General features: G+C 41.8%; 4 protein-coding genes across 4 annotated transcripts in view, besides 4 other annotated features; 2 read left to right on the top strand and 2 right to left on the bottom strand.

Moving 5' to 3' along the window:
* Positions 1-2681: part of a repeat region (Identified by RepeatMasker using a combination of RepBase library and repeat library created with RepeatScout) that runs on past the window's edge.
* Positions 2676-3547: a repeat region (Identified by RepeatMasker using a combination of RepBase library and repeat library created with RepeatScout).
* A 334-nt stretch (positions 3548-3881) lies between these two features.
* UA08_09268 (hypothetical protein) lies at positions 3882-9886 on the top strand (the record flags this gene model as incomplete). Its single annotated transcript, XM_020265193.1, has 7 exons — positions 3882-4294; positions 4351-5152; positions 5577-6701; positions 6740-7562; positions 7618-7737; positions 7868-9024; positions 9065-9886. The coding sequence occupies 7 exons, from the start codon at positions 3882-3884 to the stop codon at positions 9884-9886; spliced, it is 5262 nt and encodes a 1753-aa protein (XP_020115536.1).
* Positions 5267-5362: a repeat region (Identified by RepeatMasker using a combination of RepBase library and repeat library created with RepeatScout).
* Positions 5392-5457: a repeat region (Identified by RepeatMasker using a combination of RepBase library and repeat library created with RepeatScout).
* Positions 9887-11825: 1939 nt separating the features above from the next.
* UA08_09267 (hypothetical protein) lies at positions 11826-14031 on the bottom strand (the record flags this gene model as incomplete). Its single annotated transcript, XM_020265264.1, has 4 exons — positions 11826-12932; positions 12990-13395; positions 13464-13851; positions 13926-14031. 4 exons carry the CDS (start codon positions 14029-14031, stop codon positions 11826-11828), a joined length of 2007 nt encoding a protein of 668 aa, XP_020115535.1.
* A 1785-nt stretch (positions 14032-15816) lies between these two features.
* UA08_09266 (hypothetical protein) lies at positions 15817-17172 on the top strand (the record flags this gene model as incomplete). Its single annotated transcript, XM_020265263.1, has 4 exons — positions 15817-15946; positions 16021-16083; positions 16145-16601; positions 16668-17172. 4 exons carry the CDS (start codon positions 15817-15819, stop codon positions 17170-17172), a joined length of 1155 nt encoding a protein of 384 aa, XP_020115534.1.
* A 1886-nt stretch (positions 17173-19058) lies between these two features.
* UA08_09265 (hypothetical protein) overlaps positions 19059-19609 on the bottom strand; it is a gene marked incomplete at both ends in the record, with an annotated part of 2072 nt that continues 1521 nt past the window's right edge. Inside the window, 2 exons of the mRNA XM_020265262.1 lie at positions 19059-19241; positions 19296-19554. Coding sequence (XP_020115569.1) covers positions 19059-19241; positions 19296-19554 — 442 coding nt within the window. The remainder of the gene's footprint in view (positions 19242-19295; positions 19555-19609) is intronic.

Raw genomic sequence — 19609 nt, 5'->3', positions numbered from 1 at the left:
TAATAAAAAGATTCTTATTTATTTTAAAAAGAATGTATAAGGAGCACATATTTCTAGTAATTTTAATATATCTTTTTATAAATACTATAAATTAGTAAGAGTATTAGTCTAAATCTTATAATAACCTTAAAGGACTAGAAGCTTATTTTAAAAGATTATTTACTTTAACCTTATTTTTATTAAAAGATCATATAATAATATAAAGTATATAATTTATTTTTACTACCTTTATTCATAATATCATAAAATTATCTTTATATAAGATAAAAAGGTCTAAAGACCAATTTATAATTTCCTAAAAAGCCTTATAAGAAGAAGCTTTAATATTAGGTTTATTTATACTAACAATGAGTAAGTACTAGAAAATAAATATATCTTATTCTATAAAAGAATAAATATTAAGCAAGAATATACTATAAATTATATATATAAGCAAAATAGCCTAATAAAAAGATTCAGAGTATTTCTAATTACTTTTATAAGAATCCTTATATATAAAGTAAATCTTCTATATTTATTCTAGCCAAAAGGACTGCAGCATATAATTTAATTAATAAATTAATAATTAAATTAATAACTTAATTAAAGAACATCTTATAAGATTATTTAGAATTTTTATAGCTAGAATAATATTCCATATTTAAGAATACTAAAAACCTTCAGTTATAGAGTATATTAAAAGATTTTTAATATCTTATACCTCTAAAAGATAATAAAATATATAGAGATGGAATATCTTATAGAAATTAAATCTTTTAATATTTTTTAGATTTAGATTCTAGACTAATAGACTATTATTAAAACTTATAATATTGTATTTAATAAAGATATATTTTTTAATCTATTCTAGTTAATCTAATAATATAGTTTATAGAAACCTATTAAATTTAAAGAAATATTTAATATTATTCTAAACTTAAGAGATAATCTAGTAGAAGAATTAAAATTAAATAAAGAAATTATTAAGGAACTAGAAAATATATAGGAATCTATTAAATAGATCACTTTAAAAACATAAAAAGAGATCTTTAAGAAATTATATTTAATATATCTCTTAACACTATTAATAATTAATTCTAGATATAGGTAATCTTTAAATTTATTATTAAATTAATCTACTTAAAATAAGGAATCTTAAATATTTATATGTGATTAAAAGAATATTTATTTATTTATTTTAAAATCTCTATTTTCTACAGAAAAGACTACTAATATATTATATAACTATAATATTAAAACTAATATATAACTTTAAACTGAAGCTTAATTATATAATAATTATAAGTATGTACTTAAATATAATAATTTTTCTACTATACTTAACACTTTTAATATTATAAAAGATAAGAGAAGTTATAGATTAAAAATTAAATTAAATATAAAGTTTTATTTTACTGCTTTTAATACTATGTTAAATATTTAGAAAGAATTAAAGAATAATTTTTTATATTTATATCAAGATAAGCTTCTTAAGGTTTTAAATTACTAAAAAAATCTTTTTAAACTATCTTAAATCTACTATAAAGGATTTATAAAGGCTATAAGGAAGGAATATTATATCTTATTAAAAAAAAAACATTTAAAGAGATAAAGGAATTAGATATTAATCTAAATCTTAAATATATTAAGATTTTATCTTTATACTAAGTATTTATTTATAAACTAGATAATAATAGTTATTTAATATATTATAAGACATATTTTTACATTAGAGGTAATATATAGCTTAGCTAAGATAATATCTATATTATTATAATAAATATAAAAATAATCTATTGTTTATTATATCTTATAATTATTTTTAGATATAAGATAGACTAGTATAATATAGTTAATATTTTTCTAAATATTTTAATTAATAAGAAATACTTTTTTATATACTTTTCTAAAGATATTAAGAGAAAGAATAGATATATATTAAAACTATTAAAGGCACTTTATAGTTTTAAGTAATCTTTTTAACTATAATAGAAAGAACTAGCAAAAATATTTTAGAAATTTAATATAAAATAATACTTAAATAAGGTATATCTCTACTTAAATAAATATCTTATTATCTTCTTCTTTATTAATAATATTATAACATTCTATAAACTAGGAAATAAACACTATTATATTTTATTTTAGGAAAAAATTATAAGTAAATATAAAATCAAGACACTTAAAGATATTAAATAATTCTTAAGTATAAGAATTATTTAGAATAAAGATATAAAGATTATTTATTTATGCTAAGATTCCTATATTAAGAAGATTATAAAATATTATAATCTATTTATTAATAAACTACTTATAATACTAATGATTATTATTAAATTAATATCTTATAAAGATAAAGTAATATCTTCTTAGATTATACTTTATTAAGGAAAAATAAGATTTATATTATATATAGTAATTATAATAAGACTTAATATTGCCTATATAACTTCCTATTTAAGTATATTTATATAAAATCTAGTATTAGCTTATATAAAAGCTATTAATTATATACTTTTATATTTTTACTATATAAGATTTTATATAATATACTTTATAAGACTATTTAGAACTAATCTAGTTTATATAGTAAGTAATATAGCATTTACTAACTATCTAGATTAATATAGTATTAAGGCCTTTCTTTTTAAGCTATTTAAAGATTTAATTAATTAGATTTTAAAGAAATAGAGAATTATTATTATATTTACTACTAAAACTAAGCTTCTTATCTTATTTAATATAGGAAAATAGCTCCTTTAATAAAAATAATTCTTTAAAACTATTAAATTTAATACTAAATAGGATCCTCTTATTATTAAATATAATAACTATTAAATAGTATACTTAATAATTAAAAATAAAGTAATTTAAATATATCTTCACTATATTAATATTTATAACTACTAGCTATATGAAAAGATATAAAATTAATAAATTAATATATACTAGGTTAATATTAATAGTATAACTACTAATAGCCTTACTAAATCTCTCTTAATTAAAAAGCATAAAGCCTTTATTAAGTATTTAGAATTAATTAATATAAATTATTATATTAAATTTCAGCTTAATTAGAAACTTTATTAGTATTAATAAAATATCTAATATAAGGAATCTCTACTAAGTCTAAAAAAATAGTCTACTTAATAAAATAACTAATTAGTATAACTTTTTATATCTTTTCTTCTTTTTTTATTAGTTCTTGGTTTGATTTTTAAATTTATCACTCTTTTTATTACTTCTTAACACTATATTTTTATATAAACTATTAGATATTGCTTTTTTCTTTTACTTCATTCTTTCCTATTTTAGATTATATGCTGGAGGGGTGTAACAGCAGATTATGACTATTATTCCAAATATAGCATGTAATCTATAATTAACATTATATTTTACAGAGATGCATCTAATTGGCTAGAATAGGCATTAGATACATGTCTTAGTTAACCTCTATTCTGATTATAAATATGGCCTCAAATAACCCCTGAATATTCTCTTTAGTTAGATATGCAGATTATATAGTATTCTCAATACTAGCTAATACAGCGTTCCGAATCCGTTGTTACATTCCCTTTGCTAACTGACCAGGTACATTGCCGACCCGTTATGTACGCTCTAACGTAATCTACCACCTCGGAGAAAAAGTGGCGGTTCGCTTAGATTACGTTAGGTAGCGCTGTTTTACTAAGCGCCTCATTACTATGCACGGTTTAATCTCCCTTGGTGGTGGCACTAAAGACTAAGGTGGGGGAGATTCCCCTCCATCTCAGACTAGGTAGTATATAGCCCATCTCTCATAGCATGAGATTTACTTCATATATTCGTTGCGTTGTGCCAAAACACTTATATCACGGAAACTTTCAAGTATCGATAATTGCTCTACTGAAATTTGGATTATCATGGCTGATCCTCTTTCGGTTACTGCTAGTCTCGTGGGATTAGTTGGCTTTGCATTTCAGGCAAGCAAGTCCCTTTATCAAGTCATTGAAAGTTTCAAATCCTCAAAAAGAGCGGTCCGTGAACTTCGAGAGGAGGTCGAATCCTTGAACGGTGTTCTGGCGACGTTGTCACAGATGGCTATCGAATATGATGCTCAACTGACGTCTTTGAAGCTTCCTTTGCTGCGATGTGGTAAAACATGTGCAGAATTCGAAGATGTTATCAGCAAAAGCGCGGGACATTCAGATGGCCAGAGGACAAGCTTTCGTGACTGGGCGAAACTGCAGTATAGAGGAGGTGGTATTGGAGACTTGAAGACTACTCTGGCTGGTTATAAATCGACCATCAACATTGCCATTGGCGGTGCTACTTTGTAAGTCAGTCAAACAGAGATAAATTCTTCCTAGCGAGGTGACTGATTTGATTTAGTCGCCAAGCTGCAGTTACAGCAAACGTTCTTGATGATTATAAGAGGATGATCGATGAAGCCACATCTGATCTGCAGGATCATCTGCAGCTAATTGATGAAAGGATGCAATCGCTCATACAGAATACCGCTTCAATGCCAAGCCTAGGCCCTCCCGAAGTTGAAGAGATTATAGAAGAAAAAAGGAGTATACAACAGTGTCTGGCAATCTGCACACAGGTTTCTCAATTGATAGAGACATATCAGACTCGTCGGATGATCTATCAATCACCTAGTGAATCCGTTCCACACCAATTCTCGACCTTTAGAGCAGAAAAAGCGACGAATGATTTGCTAATGGGGTTTAAAAACAAGTTGTCTTCCAATGCCAACGACCTTCAAGTTCGGCTAAAAGAACTTGAGGATCGTCTTGGAAAACTCTCTAGAGAGAGCAATGATCAACAAGACTTGAGTCTTCTCCAAGCTATGAAAGAGGAGAGAGATAGTATCACACAATGCCTCGAAATATGTACAGATGCATCCGACTTTACGGCAACAGTTCGTACGAATGTCTATGAGGATGTGACATCTGCCGACAACGCTCATCAATTGGTCGTATCAACAATAGGTGAGCTTATATCGGCAAGGCATATCATAACTGGTTCCAACTCAGTCCAGTGGCTAGGACAAATGTCTGATGAAACCATCCAAAAGCTTTCCAATGACAACAAACGCATTGTTCCTGAAAATCAGACCAGCGCACCGCAAGGGCAGAAAAGTGTATTTAACGACCTTTATGGAGCGGGATACCAGCTGAAAGGTGAAGTATAAATGGCGAGTGGCAAGATCGGAAAATAAAGAGCTCATACATCGATTTGGTATCATTTATTCATTTCAATTTATCGCAAGTAGCTAGGCTACACAAGAATATGGCATCTCTGCCAGAAACTTTGGTTGTCTGACCGTTGAGTATAGCCAGGATAGCTATTAGTGGGCAAAGTTAATAGGCTTCTAATATATAAGAGGTATATAGAACATATTGTCGGGAACTTTGGTTAGGCTAAGATCCACCCTAGTTGTCACTGGCCATGTCGAGGTACGATATAGTGCTATTTAAATCACATAGAGGTACGGCTCCTCAACCTCATCTCCCAGTAGTTCAGTTATCGCGACGGCGACTTCATCCACAAGTGCGGCAGCTACGAGCATCTCAACCTTTGTGGTTTCGCAAAATGCTACTACTGGACAGTACCGCAATGTCACCGCTGCCATTGCTGCTTTGCCAAATGACGGGCAGGATTATACCATCTACAACCTCGCTGGTACCTACACTGAGCAGATTTCCATCACCCGCTCTGGAAAGGTCACTTTGCGCGGTGAGACTTCTTTCACAAATGATTATACCCAGAATCTAGTCACTACCATATATTCCAGCGGTGAGCTCACCAGTGCTGGCAAAGACGAGAGTACTCCCATCATTAATGCGAAGAAGACCGACGGCACTAGCTTAGCTCTGTACAACATCAACTTTCACAATACCTATCCTCAGACCAAAAACACTGCCGCTCTCGCTGCCGACTTCTATAGCACGAACATCGCAGCATACGGCTGTTCCTTCGTTGGCTTTCAAGATACCTTGCTGGCAAACATGGGTACGCAAGTCTTCTCCAACTGCTACATTGAAGGTTCCATTGATTTCATCTGGGGATACTCGACCGCATACTTCCATCAGTGTTACATTGCTACCAATACTCCTGGATCATGCATTTCCGCTCAGAGCCGTCCTTCCTCTACCGCATCTGGCGGTTATGTCTTTGATACTTGTTATGTCACATACACCAGCAGCTATGGCCCTAGTTACGGTGAATCGTATCTGGGCCGACCATATTCAGAATACAGTATTGCAGTACATATGAACTCATATCTGGATAAACACATCAATGGTGCTGGCTGGCAACAGTGGTCCACCAGTTCGCCCAACACTGAACATGTTATGTTCGTCGAATACAACAACTCGGGTCCTGGTGCCTGGAGCTTAAACCGTGTCTCTTTCGCTACCAACCTGACTGCCACAGAGGCTGCATCGTACACGCTATCGTCATGGATTGGTGATACATCCTGGCTAGACATGACGGCTTATAACCAGGTACCTTCATACAACTTGACCGGATCATCAAGCGCGACTACCACCTCCACCTGGGCGCACCCAACAAATGGAACCGTGCCTCCATCAGGTGCAGTGCTCGTTTCGCCTGGGGGTGTTGTCAAAGGATCATACGGCAATTTGACTGACGCCCTGGCCTCCCTGCCGGATGACTACTCCACACAGATCATCTTCATGTACTCCGGCTCGTACAACGAGCAAGTGCCATCGGTAAACCGCGGCGGACCGGTATAATCATTGGTTATCAGACAGGCAGCCTCGGTGCTACCTACCAGAACAATCAAGTCACCATCACCTTCTCCCACGGCTTGTCCGTCAATCCCTTGCCAGTCGGTCATTCAGACGCAGAGACAGCTACATTCTCGACAACTAGCAACCAAATCGCCATGTACAACATCAATTTGATTAACACCGCCAATCTGGACGGCTCTCAGTCATCCGACGTGGCACTTGCTGCTTCTATCTATGGCTCCGAGATTGGTTTCTATGGTTGTAGCTTTGTCGGTTGGCAAGACACTCTTCTGACGGGCAGCACGACTGGCTACCAGTACTACGAATCATCCTACATCGAGGGTGCCATTGACTTCATCTGGGGCTACTCCAAAGCCTACTTCAAGGGATGCACCATTAGTGCCAAACGGCAGAAGTCTGCGATTACTGCTCAGAGTCGTTCTTCGTCAAGTGCCATTGGTGGATACATCTTTGACCAATGTCTGTTTGAGGCTGCCAGCGATGCTACAGTCGACCTGACTGAACTCGTCTACCTGGGACGACCTTACTCGGAATATGCTTTTGTGGTTGTGAAAAATTCCTACCTCACTGATATCATCAACCCATCAGGATGGAAGATCTGGAGTTCGTCTGATCCTCGTACCGATTATATCACTTTTGCTGAGTTCAATAACTCTGGACCTGGAAACTGGGAGAATAATGCCGCGTCGCCTGAGGCTTTTGGTAACTGTACCTTGTTAACCTCGGACACGTATACACTGGAAGAAGTTATGGGATCCACTGAATGGATTGATATGACGGGATTCAATCGTGACCCCCAAGGCCGCCTCTACAGCCAACGTAACGTCTGTATCAAATTCAACCACTGTCTATGATGGAACTACTTCTCCGTCAGGTGCTTACATCGTGTCCAAGACGGCTATTGCGAACGTGACGACCTTTGATACCATTCAAAGTGCACTCGACGCTTTGCCAACTTCCAGCAAAGTGACACCCACCGTTTTCATCTACCCCGGTACTTATGAGGAGCAACTAGTGGTCAATCGTTCTGGCACCACAATCTTCATCGGATACTCAGAGAACACTTTTCACTACTCCAGCAATCAGGTGACGATCCAATACTAACCATGGTGTGAACACGCAAGCCGATGAGTCCAACTCGGACAGCGCGACTGTGTACGCCACTGGCAACTACCTCCAGGCCATCAACGTCAACTTTGTGAACGACTTCGGCACTACCAAAGACTACGCATCACTCGGATTCGCTGTCAGGTCCAGCAAGTATGCCTCGCTCTATGGCTCCCAGGTGAGAGGCAATCAGGATGCGCTATTGATCAATGGATACCTCTTCGCCAGCAATAGCTATATTGAAGGTAACATCGATATGATTTGGGGCTCTGGGTCTGGTTACTTCCTTAGCTCGACCATCTCACCCAATGAGGATGGCATCAACTTGACCGCCGATAAGCGTGCCAGCAACACCGCCGCTGGCGGCTTTGTATTTGACAAGTGCGCTATAACCCCTGCACCAGGAGCCGGTAGCATGTCCGAAATTTCGTTGGGTCGCCCGTGGAATAGCCACGCACGAGTGGCGTATGTGGAATCGTACCTTGACTCCTGCGTCGAAGCTGCTGGTTGGGAGCAATGGTCTAAGAGTAGCCCGCAGACTGAAAATGTGCTGTTTGGCGTGTATCAAAGTGCATCGACCGCCAATCGAGCCTCGTTTGCAACGGTGTTGAATGACAGCACAGTAGCTCAGTTTGAGCTCACCAATTTCTTTGCTTCGACTTCCTGGATCCAGTTTGACCACGTTGATGGGACTCCATTTGTCCCGGGAAACTTCACGGTCCCGAGTACTTCCAGTATGAGTCTCGCCCCGAGCACATCTGCTGTGATCACGGCCACTCCCACTGCAACACTCACTACTCTTATCACTGTTCCCGATACAGACACCGCTTTCACGACCCTTACACCCGCTGATATTACCTCGACAGTCATGATGACGGTGACGGATGACACAAGTGCTACCGTGACTCTGCCTGAGTCGTTTAAGACCACTGTAGACAGAACTACGATTTTGAGTACCACGACCATCGTGGAACCGACAGTAACAAGCATCAAATCGACAGTGATAACAAGCTCAGATATCCAGACTATCACAGCCCCCGCTAGAACGAAGACCACTTCGGTCATCGATACCACAACGGCTATCGTTACCGTGACCAAGGCCGATACTACTACCACAGTCAAGGCAACAGCCACAGTCACCAGCATTATCACATCATCCGCTAAGGCTGAGACAGTCACTGTGACGAAGGCCATTACAACCACCAGCCCCAAAGACTTCGACTCCTCGCGCCGTCAAAGTCACTTCGTATACAACCATCACCGAGGGCAGCGGCGGCACTACGACAAAGAGCATCAAGGCCACCACCACCACCGTGGATCTGACTTCTACTAAGACTAAGCATAAGTTTGTTACAACCACGCTCAGCTGCATTCCTGCGGCTAATGGCAAGCGCGATTTGTTCCAGCCCCGGGCTAACACAGCCGACGAGGTCACTATCACCGAGTACACGACTTTGACGACTTGTAACAATACTGAGACGCTTGAACCAGCCGTACCCACTGCGTATGTCACAGTCACAACAACTCAAACGATCGGTCATACGTCCACCGTCAAAGCTTCAACCAGCACAATCACCAGTGTCTCAGCTACGACCAAGTTGGCCACGGAGACCGTCAAGGCTGTGACAGTCTACCTGGCCGAGAGTAGTACTAGGACGATCGCAATGACCACTACACTGAAAGCCAGCACCATCACAGATACGATCATTTCTACGGTTACCAAGACCTCGACCGTGACTGCGCCTGGTGCGACTGCCACAGTGACCAGTCTGAAGACAACAACAATCAAGTCAACCATCACTGCGCCTCGAATCACGGTTACCAAGACCAAGGAAGCCATCAGCAAAGTCAAGGAGACTATTACGTTGCCCACCCCTATAACGACTATTCTCAAGACTACCACCGTCAGTCCCAAGCCATCCGTGACTATTACGGATCAGGCAACCAAGACACACACGGCAACTGTGAAGCAGACCGTCACTGAGACCCAGACCGTTACCAAGACGTCGAAGAACGCGAAGGCTTGCCCTACCTAAGGTACTTTGGGAGATAGGCATAGGAGATGAATTTTTTGCATGGTGTTTTCTCTTAATATCTGAAATTACTTAGACTATAGATATAAATTTTAATACAGGCATGTTTACTTCAGTTTGACGGCATTATAAGCAATATTGCAATACCACCACGTAATTGCTATGACAGACTCTGGACAGAAAGACCAAGAGCTCATGCCTGTAACATAGAGACAAATGTAACATATGGCTCTATTCGGAATAGACAATTAGAGAACCAAAAACCGACGAGGACGCCTTCATGGATTAATATAGGGGTGGATACCTTGTTCCGAGTAACTTGCTATCTCTATCGATTGGCATCGCATCTGTTTTGCAGCGTGCTGGTCCGAATAACTTAGATACTGTTCCCGTTTGCGATTCGAGAGAGTAAGGCGACTTTGACATAAGCTATTGGAATAGCAATTCAACTTTCCATGACTCTTATTTACTTTATTTTCTAATCACGTTCACGGCATCTGTCAATAATAGGAGGCCTTGTTATTTTATACCATAGTAACTTGCCAATTGAATTAATACCATGAAACTATGGATTCTCATATGTTTGAAACCATCATCATTGTTCAAACGGCCATAGCTCACGCTGATAAAGTCTACTGAGTTGACAACGGCCTGAACTAGTCCGACCAATCAGGTGTGGGAAAATGTAAATCGCAATTGGGTCGTTGGCGCACCGTAGTTAGCTTCTGGCTCCTCTCTTCTGTGTCCTCATGCTCCAGAACATAAAAAAGGGCTACTTAGTACGTTACTAATAAGTAGTAGTACGTTTTAAAAAAAAGAGGGTTCCAAAGATTGAGTGGGACTCATTGCAGAACCGCACTGCTTCAAATGGTAAAAGGCAATTTGAGGATTCGTTACAGTTACTGCCATCCCGAGTGGGGATCCCTTTAAAGTGACTTATAAGGCTCCACTGATTTTGGTTTCGACTCCCGCGCTGAGCTGTTCTTTTCTTTCTTTTCCATACATACATAATCTCTGGCTAACCCCTTCTTTACCTTGTGCCCTCATGCCAAGAGAGCGAAACGACTTTTCGCTCGTAGGACTCGTAATGCGTAAATTGCAAGGTGTAATTTGCTTTTTGTACGCGTAGAGTCCCGCCGTCATTCGAATGCATTCTCTGCAACTTCAGACTGTAGACATGCGGATGACGAATATATTTGGATGAGTTTGCAAAAATGCTTTCAGTTTAGGCCAAACAAAAATATCCCGTAGAACGGGTGGCTGTACTTTGGGATCATTGAGACCCCGAAATGGGCAAAGATTAGTTATTTTTGTGTATCAGATGAAAATACCGACTATTTCATATTATTTTTATCATTCTCAGCATCATATTCGAGTGTGCCTGGGGAGTAGCTATCATTGATACCTGGTATTGCAAATGCCAATTAGCGTAATTTCCGTGCAGAAAGTCAATGCCCTCGTCACCAACACTTGTACGAATTCAAAGGGCGCTTGAGTACGGACCGATAAGATGATATAAGGGTTGTCTAACGAGCCTTACTATACCAACTATCTAGGTAGGTAGAGTATCTTACATATATATACAGCGACAGAGGTATATCAACGTTTGCTATATCTGTATCTATCAATCTCAGGAATGATAAATCGCACCTAGCTACATGTTAAGTAGAGCTACCTAGGTAAAAGTGCAAGGTCTATAAATATAGACGTATATTGTCAACTGCATTGATGGTTAATATCTACCTACAGTAATGGGCATTATCGTGAATAACAAGTAGAAAGTTCAAGTAAAAATTATCATATAAAATTAAATGGGGTACCCATTGACGGTATGGTATGTGAAGTTAGGTGCAGAATCAAGCTATATATACATATATAATTACACGTAGTTTACAAAGCAATTGTATCATATCGATAATAGTAGAACCGTACGTCGACTCGATTAGTTCTCAACTCTACAAAGCCTTCCATTTTGGGTCGGGTAGTACGGAATCTGGTCCGTGACATACCAATCCTCCGACCCAACCGCAGTGATGGCGTACAGCACTCCCCACGGATCATACTGCTGCTTCATAGCATACAGTTGCGGGTAGTTGCTGCCATAGAACGATTGCTGAAAGTCCGGCTCGTTGATGTCCGCCTCATTCATGTACGCGCCAGAGCCAGGGCTCACATCCCTCCACGTCTGCAACCGCTCCGTCAAGACCTGGTTAGCAGCGGCAATGTCTTCAGGCGTTGCAGTCTGGGTCCAGACTGCGCCCAGCATACCATGCATAAGTGTGTCGCGCCAGGCCGGATTCACAGCGTTGGTCTGGTTGACAGTGGGATTAACGGCAGCTTTGATGTTGTATCCCATCATCATGCCGGCCTCGATGGCGGCATTGCGGATCGCGGCCGATTGAGCAGCGAGAGCGGTGGCATTTTCCCAGTTGCCACGCGGGAACAGGCGCGAGCCTGTATGATAGCTCCAAGTGCCCACGGCCTCACTCGACGCCGGGAAGGTGGAGGTGAAGGCGTTCAAAACACCGTCGAACTCGGTGTATACGACGTCCTCAGGCGCCATGCCAAGCGCTGTCAGGTTTGCGAACAGAGGATCGACGAACTCTTGCAGCTGCGCAGAGGTGCAGTTGTTGGCCCAGTGTGGTGACATGGTAAAGCTACAGCTTGACTCCGAGGCGCACAAGATGGTCCAGTAGCGGTAGTGGCCGGCGTCGGCGTATGCAGGGAACGTAGCCCAAACAGCGTCCATGCCCTCCCAGAAGGTGTTGTTCGTGACATTTTCGCTGGTGCCGAATGAGAATGTCAGGGTGGTGACAGGTAGCTTGGGATACGCGCGGATGACGAGCGAGGTCACCACACCGAAGGTGCTGCCACCGCCGCCACGGAGCGCCCAGAACAGGTCTGGATAGCTCGTCTCAGAGACTGAGACGAAGCGACCGTCGGGAAGCACGACTTCCATAGAAAGAACCTGGTCAGCGGCCATGCCGTACATCGAGATCAGAGGTGAGTGACCACCGCCAGCGATATAGCCACCACCGAGGCCGACAGTCTGGAGAGAATTTTGTCAGTACTGCATCATGCAAAACGAGAACTATGGTGCACCCACAGTTGAAATGCCACCAACGACTTCAAGGCCAAGGGCGTCGGCATACTCGTAGGCCTGCAACGTGTCAACTCCAGACCCGATCTTAAGAGCCGGACCCTTGTATGAGCCGATGGTGAACTCGGGACCGAGGTACTGGATCTCGTTCAGATGTTTAGTCCACACCGAGAGGGAGCCTGCGCCAACATTCTTTGCATTGAAGTCGTGGCCCTGGTTTTTGACGCTCAGACGCAGGTTCAGGCTGCGAGCGAAGTTGAAGGCCAGCTGGATCTGAGCCACATTGGTCACATTGACGATGTACGACGGCATGCCGCCGAGCGTGCACGTAGCATTGGTGGGCGCGAGAGTTGGGGGGAGGCATGTCACGCCCTCGAAGAGAGGCCAGTCAATGCCGGTGGGTTGAGATGCACTTGGTTTTGCACAGTTAGCGATGGGGCGCGAAGCCATATGATAGGGTAGGATGCAAGAGGGACATACTGGAAGTCTGAAGAGTTCCAATCTGAGGTGATAGTTGTGCACTCGTCCGCATTGTACTGATGCCAATTGGAGTAACACGGCGCGGCAACAGGGACGCCCTTGATTAGGGCACCGCCGAGAAGCAGATCGAGGAGGAACCAGTCGATTTCCGACGGCCATGCGGCATCACCTGGGAGAACCTTGCAACCAGCTGAGTCCCGCTTCGCCATGGGGGACGACGCATTGCCGAAAGTGAAGTACTCAATGCCGGTCAGATTCAACGCGGTTAGGTTCGCAATGACCTCAGGCGTCAACTGGGTTGACTCGAACGAGAAGTAGCTGACGCCTGAATCGGCCGAGTCGGGAGACACGTCAGCTGCACCAGGCGCGACTGTCGTTGCATTGGCAGCTGTGTGATCAAAAGTTTAGCAGCTGTTCTCTGTAATCCCCCAGATACTACATCAAATAGTCATGAGCTCCTACCGACGGTCTGGTTGCCATCCCGGATCGTTTGGGCCTGAGCCAGATCAGTGAATGGCAGAGACGCGGCCGCTAGCAGAAGGGCCTTGACAGCGACGCTGGTCACCATCGTGCTGAAATGCCCGAAGCAATTCAGAGGCGATGGTGTGTGGTTTGGAACGGAGAGGAAAGGAAACGCAAAATACTCAACAACAAAGCAAAGTATGAGAGATCATTGTGCCATCTTCGTGTCGTGTATCGGCTTTTTATATTTTCATAGGGTCTCCCTAGTAAACCCGGTCCTTAGTATTTTGTTAATATCCAGGGGGGAAATTGTGGACTACGGAGTACTCCGTACGGAGTATAGCGCGCAGTATTCGTCTTGTGGGACCAATCGGTATGAGGCATATATTCTACAGATCTATCATACACTAACACACAATAAACCCTCACTAAATGCCTGTTTCCCCTTGCGTATCTTGTCATGAGCTCCTCTCCATTCAAACGGTTGGTTGCGCAGAATCGGGCAGCATAAGGTCAACAAACCTCATGCTTCGTCTTTGACAAAAGACTCAAATGAACTGTGCCACATGGTGTTTTCGAACTAAACGTAACTAGTTAAAACCCAAAACCACCACGCGGCGCTAGTGAACTGCATGGCATGTCCCGGAAGTACATGCGTCATGCAGGGAGATCGAGGTACCGAGTATTTACCGGGACTTACTCCGTAGGCGGCTTTCTTTTATTTCATCACAAGAAAAAAAAGTTAAAAACCGTGCGATTTACGGAGTAGTTCGCGTCGAACTACATGGGAAAGTAAATTGACCCACATTTTACCTGCAATCTACTAGTATGCAGGGGTCAGTGAGTTCGCTAAGCAGCACGTGAGTAAAAAAATCCTGGTTGTGGACTGAGCAATATCGACTAACAAGCATACCCAAGTACCATACATAAGACAATATTTCGACGGCCAAAACTTGCAACTCTTTTCTATTAAATACAACTTAATTCGCCGAAATCAAGCTGCTACGGAGAAATTTCACGCAGCAAGTTGGTTCGTGTCGAACTATATGGGAAAGTAAATTGACCCACATTTTACCTGTAATCTACTAGTATATAAGGGTTAGTGAGTTCGCTAAGCAGCACGTGAGTAAAAAAATCCTGGTTATGGACTGAGTAATATCGACTAATAAGCATACCTAAGTACCGTATATAAGATAACATTTTGACGGCTAAAACTTGTAACTTTTTTTCTGTTGAATATAACTTAATTCACCGAAATCAAGCTGCTACGGAGAAATTTCACGCAGCAAGTTAATCTAGTGTTGGCTCCGAATTTCATCTTATAGGGTATAGACTATGGAGTAGTGGCTTCTAGTGGCGTAGTTCGGCGAATCTTGATCAATATTGGCGCGAGGATTCGGGCGTGACGAATCTCAAGGTGTAGAATTCTGTATATATACATTATATATACATAGTGGTAGGATTTGCATGGTTCAGGAAGATCATTGTTATAACGAGCCTGTCTCATGTAACCACAAGTCGTGTAATCTTCACTAATGTATTAAGTACAATTCAGTGCCCAGAAATGCCCAGAATCGTTAGCATGCCCCTATTCTCAAACCCCTAGCGCTAACTCTATCGGCGCCTAGGCAGTGCACGGCCAGCCCTCGCACAATCGAATCTTCATTTCGTTCTAACTTCTCGCAGGTAGATAGAAGATTCAAGATACGAAGACATTGGTTGCTTTGACTGCAGCTAGTCTGCAGTGGGCTCCTGTTGCCAGAAAATTCTTCGTTCCTCAGCCCAACACAACTCCTGACGACAACTGCACGATCAGTCTCTGGCTTATTTCCATTGTATCATGTCGATCGATGGCGGGATATAGGTAGATCGGATCTATACAACGTGCAAGATGACAACGCAACCCACTAGCAGGCTCCAGAACGCGGGGATAGCCATCGAGATTATCGGCCCTGTTCTTGCTCTCATCTGCGTCAGCCTCAGACTCTACCATAGATTGAAGACGGGCAACCATGGCTGGGGTATGTTGACCTTTTCACACAACGATCAGGGCCACGACAAACACAGTAGGCGCATACTAACACCACCCTTCTAGACGATGCGTGGATTGTTGTCGCCATGGCCCTATCTATCGCGCTTGCTGTTGGGTCCATCAAGGGTATGCATATCGCCTGTGCTTGGGATTCCTAGACAGCACGACACTAACCGAAGTCTTCTAGTCATAAAGCTGGACTATGTCGCCATTCACTACTGGGACGTGCCTAAAAACTACGATCCAACTCCAGGTTTGATGTGGATTTACATCATTGGCGCTGTGTACAATCCGATCCTAGCTATTGTCAAGCAGTCGGTACTTATATTCTTGCTGCGCCTGGCCAGCACTAAGGCCGGTGTTCGCTACGCAGTTTGGGCCGTGTCCGCCTTCAACATTTCTGAGATGATAGCTGTTTTCTTTGTGGTCATCTTTCAATGCAGCCCGATTGCTTCCAACTGGAATCTAGCGCTGACGCCCACTGCCAAATGTATTAATCGAGATGTCTTCGGCTTGACGACGGGCGGCCTCACCATTTTGACGGACTTGTTTACTCTTGCAGTCCCGATTTACATCTTTGTTAACCTCAAAATCAACAGGAAGACAAAGCTTGCACTGAACTTTGTCTTCCTGTTGGGGTTCGCGTAAGTGCTTGTCCTACCAAACAGCCCTCGCTTGACTAACTAACAACCGCTCCTTGCCCATGGCAGTGTCACAATCGTCAGCATCGTCCGCCTCTACTTCCTCGAACAACATCTTGTTGATACCAACCCCGATGCAAACTACAGCCTCGGCTTCTGCGTTAGCTCCATCGAGTGTAATCTGGCCATAATCACGGCTTGCGGGCCTGCCATGTGGCCGCTGTTGCGCACCTGGATACCGCGGGGGTTGACGGGCTACCGTAGTGACAACAACAACGGGGACGTCGAGTTGACCCGCAGTGCAAACCGGACACCAGGCAGTAGTGCCACCCCCATGAATTTGGGACGCCGGTTTTCGCGGAAAGAAATCAAGGACATCAGGGGAGACAATGCGCGTGGCAAAACGTTCATCAGTGCGAGCAGGCCAGAGGACTCCGATGAAGAGGTGTTGATGATGCATGAGACCGTGGGTATCGTGAGAACTACAGACTACAGTGTGGTTCGAGAGCAAGAGAGGAATCGGAGTCGGGATGCGGCTCCGTCAATCTCCATAGGAGAGCATGGCTCATACTAATGTCAGAGCATCATGCAAGAGCTGGCCAGGGAGCTAGTTGTTGGCATTTTGCCATGGATGACATCTCGGCATTTACTACTGAGAAGCGTCGCGACGTCTTGAGAAGTTCGAGAGCTCTGTCGCTTATGATTCTCATCACCGTCAAAGAATGCCGTAGCTCATAATATTATTCTGCCTGTATCTAGTCTCCGTTGATTTCCTTCAGACTGCTTGCTGTACAAGAGCTGAGCGTCCTGACTTCCTGGAGATCTTTAACAGCGGATATTACGGAACAGGTACATTTCCTGAGTGCTATGTAGTAATTAGAATACAAAAATAATTCATCGAAAATAGAAAAGAAGAAATGTTCTATTATACTCCAAGAACTTTATCTATTACATGTTGTAAACCGAGCAAATGCTCACGTATATTATGTTTTCATATAAAGCCGTATAAATCCGCATAGGTCATGAAGCGAGAGAGTCCTTCACTGGGATAGTCTATGCTATGCTATACACGCTGGAATACTAAAACGGTCAGTGTAGAATGCCTATAGCTGCTCCTCTGCTAGTTCACTTTACTCTGTGTATCCGGAAACAAATTAAGCCTCAAGGCACCCATGGATGAATGGATGCTATTGGATCCCAACAAGAATTAAAAGCGGGATCTTTTAGGTTAGCGTCCCCGCTGTAGCTCTTACCTATTTGGGTACGAGACGTTAGGATTCGAGCGACCAGACAGCGGCCTTGCCCAAAACAGCATGGTCTATTCCTGTAGCCCTAATTGTCAATCAGAGACTGAAGCTATAGTTACATAGAAGGACGGGCTAAAGGTCCCGTGTAGATATCTGAAGTCACTTGGTAGACTGAGTGAAACCTATACTTGAATCCAGGACGTTTGACTCACCAGACTCTTGTCTGTATGTCGCAATCTTTACCCATCGCACCAACGCATTCGTTCATTCATCGTTAGGTCCACTGCAAAGTACGAGACGAGCACAATGACGGACGAGAGGGTTGGTACGCGTAGTAGGGAGTCACCTGACAATTGTTTGCCATGGGTTATTACTTGCAGGATGAGGCATCTGTAAGCGATTGACAACATAGTTTCTGTGTGCATTTTTAAGATCTCCTTTTATACTAGTCTAGAAGGATATCGAGTAGAGATCTAGGTGAGAAGCCGTGTGTCACCGTTTTCTTGTTAATTCGGAAACGACGAATAATGGCGGGGAAAAGAGGATGATTGTTTTCACCTTTAGTTACGGCTGAAATTGTATAACATGAAGGCTCCTGGGGCTCTGTTATGGCCACTGTCCGCTTGTCATCATTGTGTCATATGTCCATTTCCTGTCTTCAATTAGCTACTTGATTTACTTCACTCTGTTTCGTCTTACGATTGTAACCCTTGTGATAATATATATATATACCTAGGTATGGTAGGCCCAACAAAAGTAGTTGAGAATTACGTATTGGCGCAATTACAGTGTTCTTCAAAGGGCTTAGAATAATATGCCCTCACAAGCACGTGCGAGATAATCAAGGCATATCGAACGGGAATAGGAGCAGATCTATCTAAGGTACATCGGCGATACCACGTTGTAATCACTAACGGTTAGGGTTAATAATGTTCAGAAGCTAAAAAAGCTTCGTCTTCTCAAAGGCAAGAGTTACATATACTAATTCATGTTACTATATACGAAGTTAGTAGGTCGATGTTACAGATTCGTGTGAACAACAATATCAAGGTTGATATAACCACTTCGCCGTTGCTTAGCGAACAGTGAATTTTTGAGCCTACTACATAGTTTTACAGCTAAAGATCCCAGGCCATACCAATAACATCGTATAAGCTCAAACCCTAGCAGCCTCTCTTAAAAATTTGAAGTATGCTGGGGCCTATTTCTTCCTCTACGATTTGCTATATATCATCAGTAGCGGGGCCATGAGAAGTGACCCGACAACAAGGCAGCCATAAATCGTGAATGCCACGCCATAATTCATTGCGTCAATCAGGTTTTGAGTGGTGAATGAGATTGCAAAATTGATTACCGATGATAAGCAGGCAAGGACAACGACAATTTCTCCAGAGACCTAGGCATCTGAGTATAGTGTCAAGAAAATCAATCAGGTATTATGAGAACTTACTTTATCAAAACATTCCATGGTATACGCGGTTGCAATTGTGGCAGTTGCAGCCTGTTGTGACACTAGAAAGCATAGGCCAATGGCAATCACGATCCAGGGGGCACCAGTCTGCGCACCCCAGCCATACATCATATAGCCAACACAAGTGTAAATCAAAGATACGATGACAGCCCAAAGGCGTTGTTCTGGCTCTCTATAGCCCTTGTTTTGGCGTGCTAGGCGAAGAACAAGTAGATCAGAAGAGTGACCGGTTACCAAACTGGCACACTTTCATCAATAATCTTGAACTTTATACTTGACCGGGGGGGGGGGGG

This window comes from Talaromyces atroroseus, assembly GCF_001907595.1.
Source record: "Talaromyces atroroseus strain IBT 11181 chromosome Unknown scaffold_20, whole genome shotgun sequence".
Lineage (NCBI taxonomy): Eukaryota > Fungi > Ascomycota > Eurotiomycetes > Eurotiales > Trichocomaceae > Talaromyces > Talaromyces atroroseus.
The sequence above is the reverse complement of the archived record's forward strand: the minus strand, read 5'-3'. Positions and strand labels throughout refer to the sequence as shown.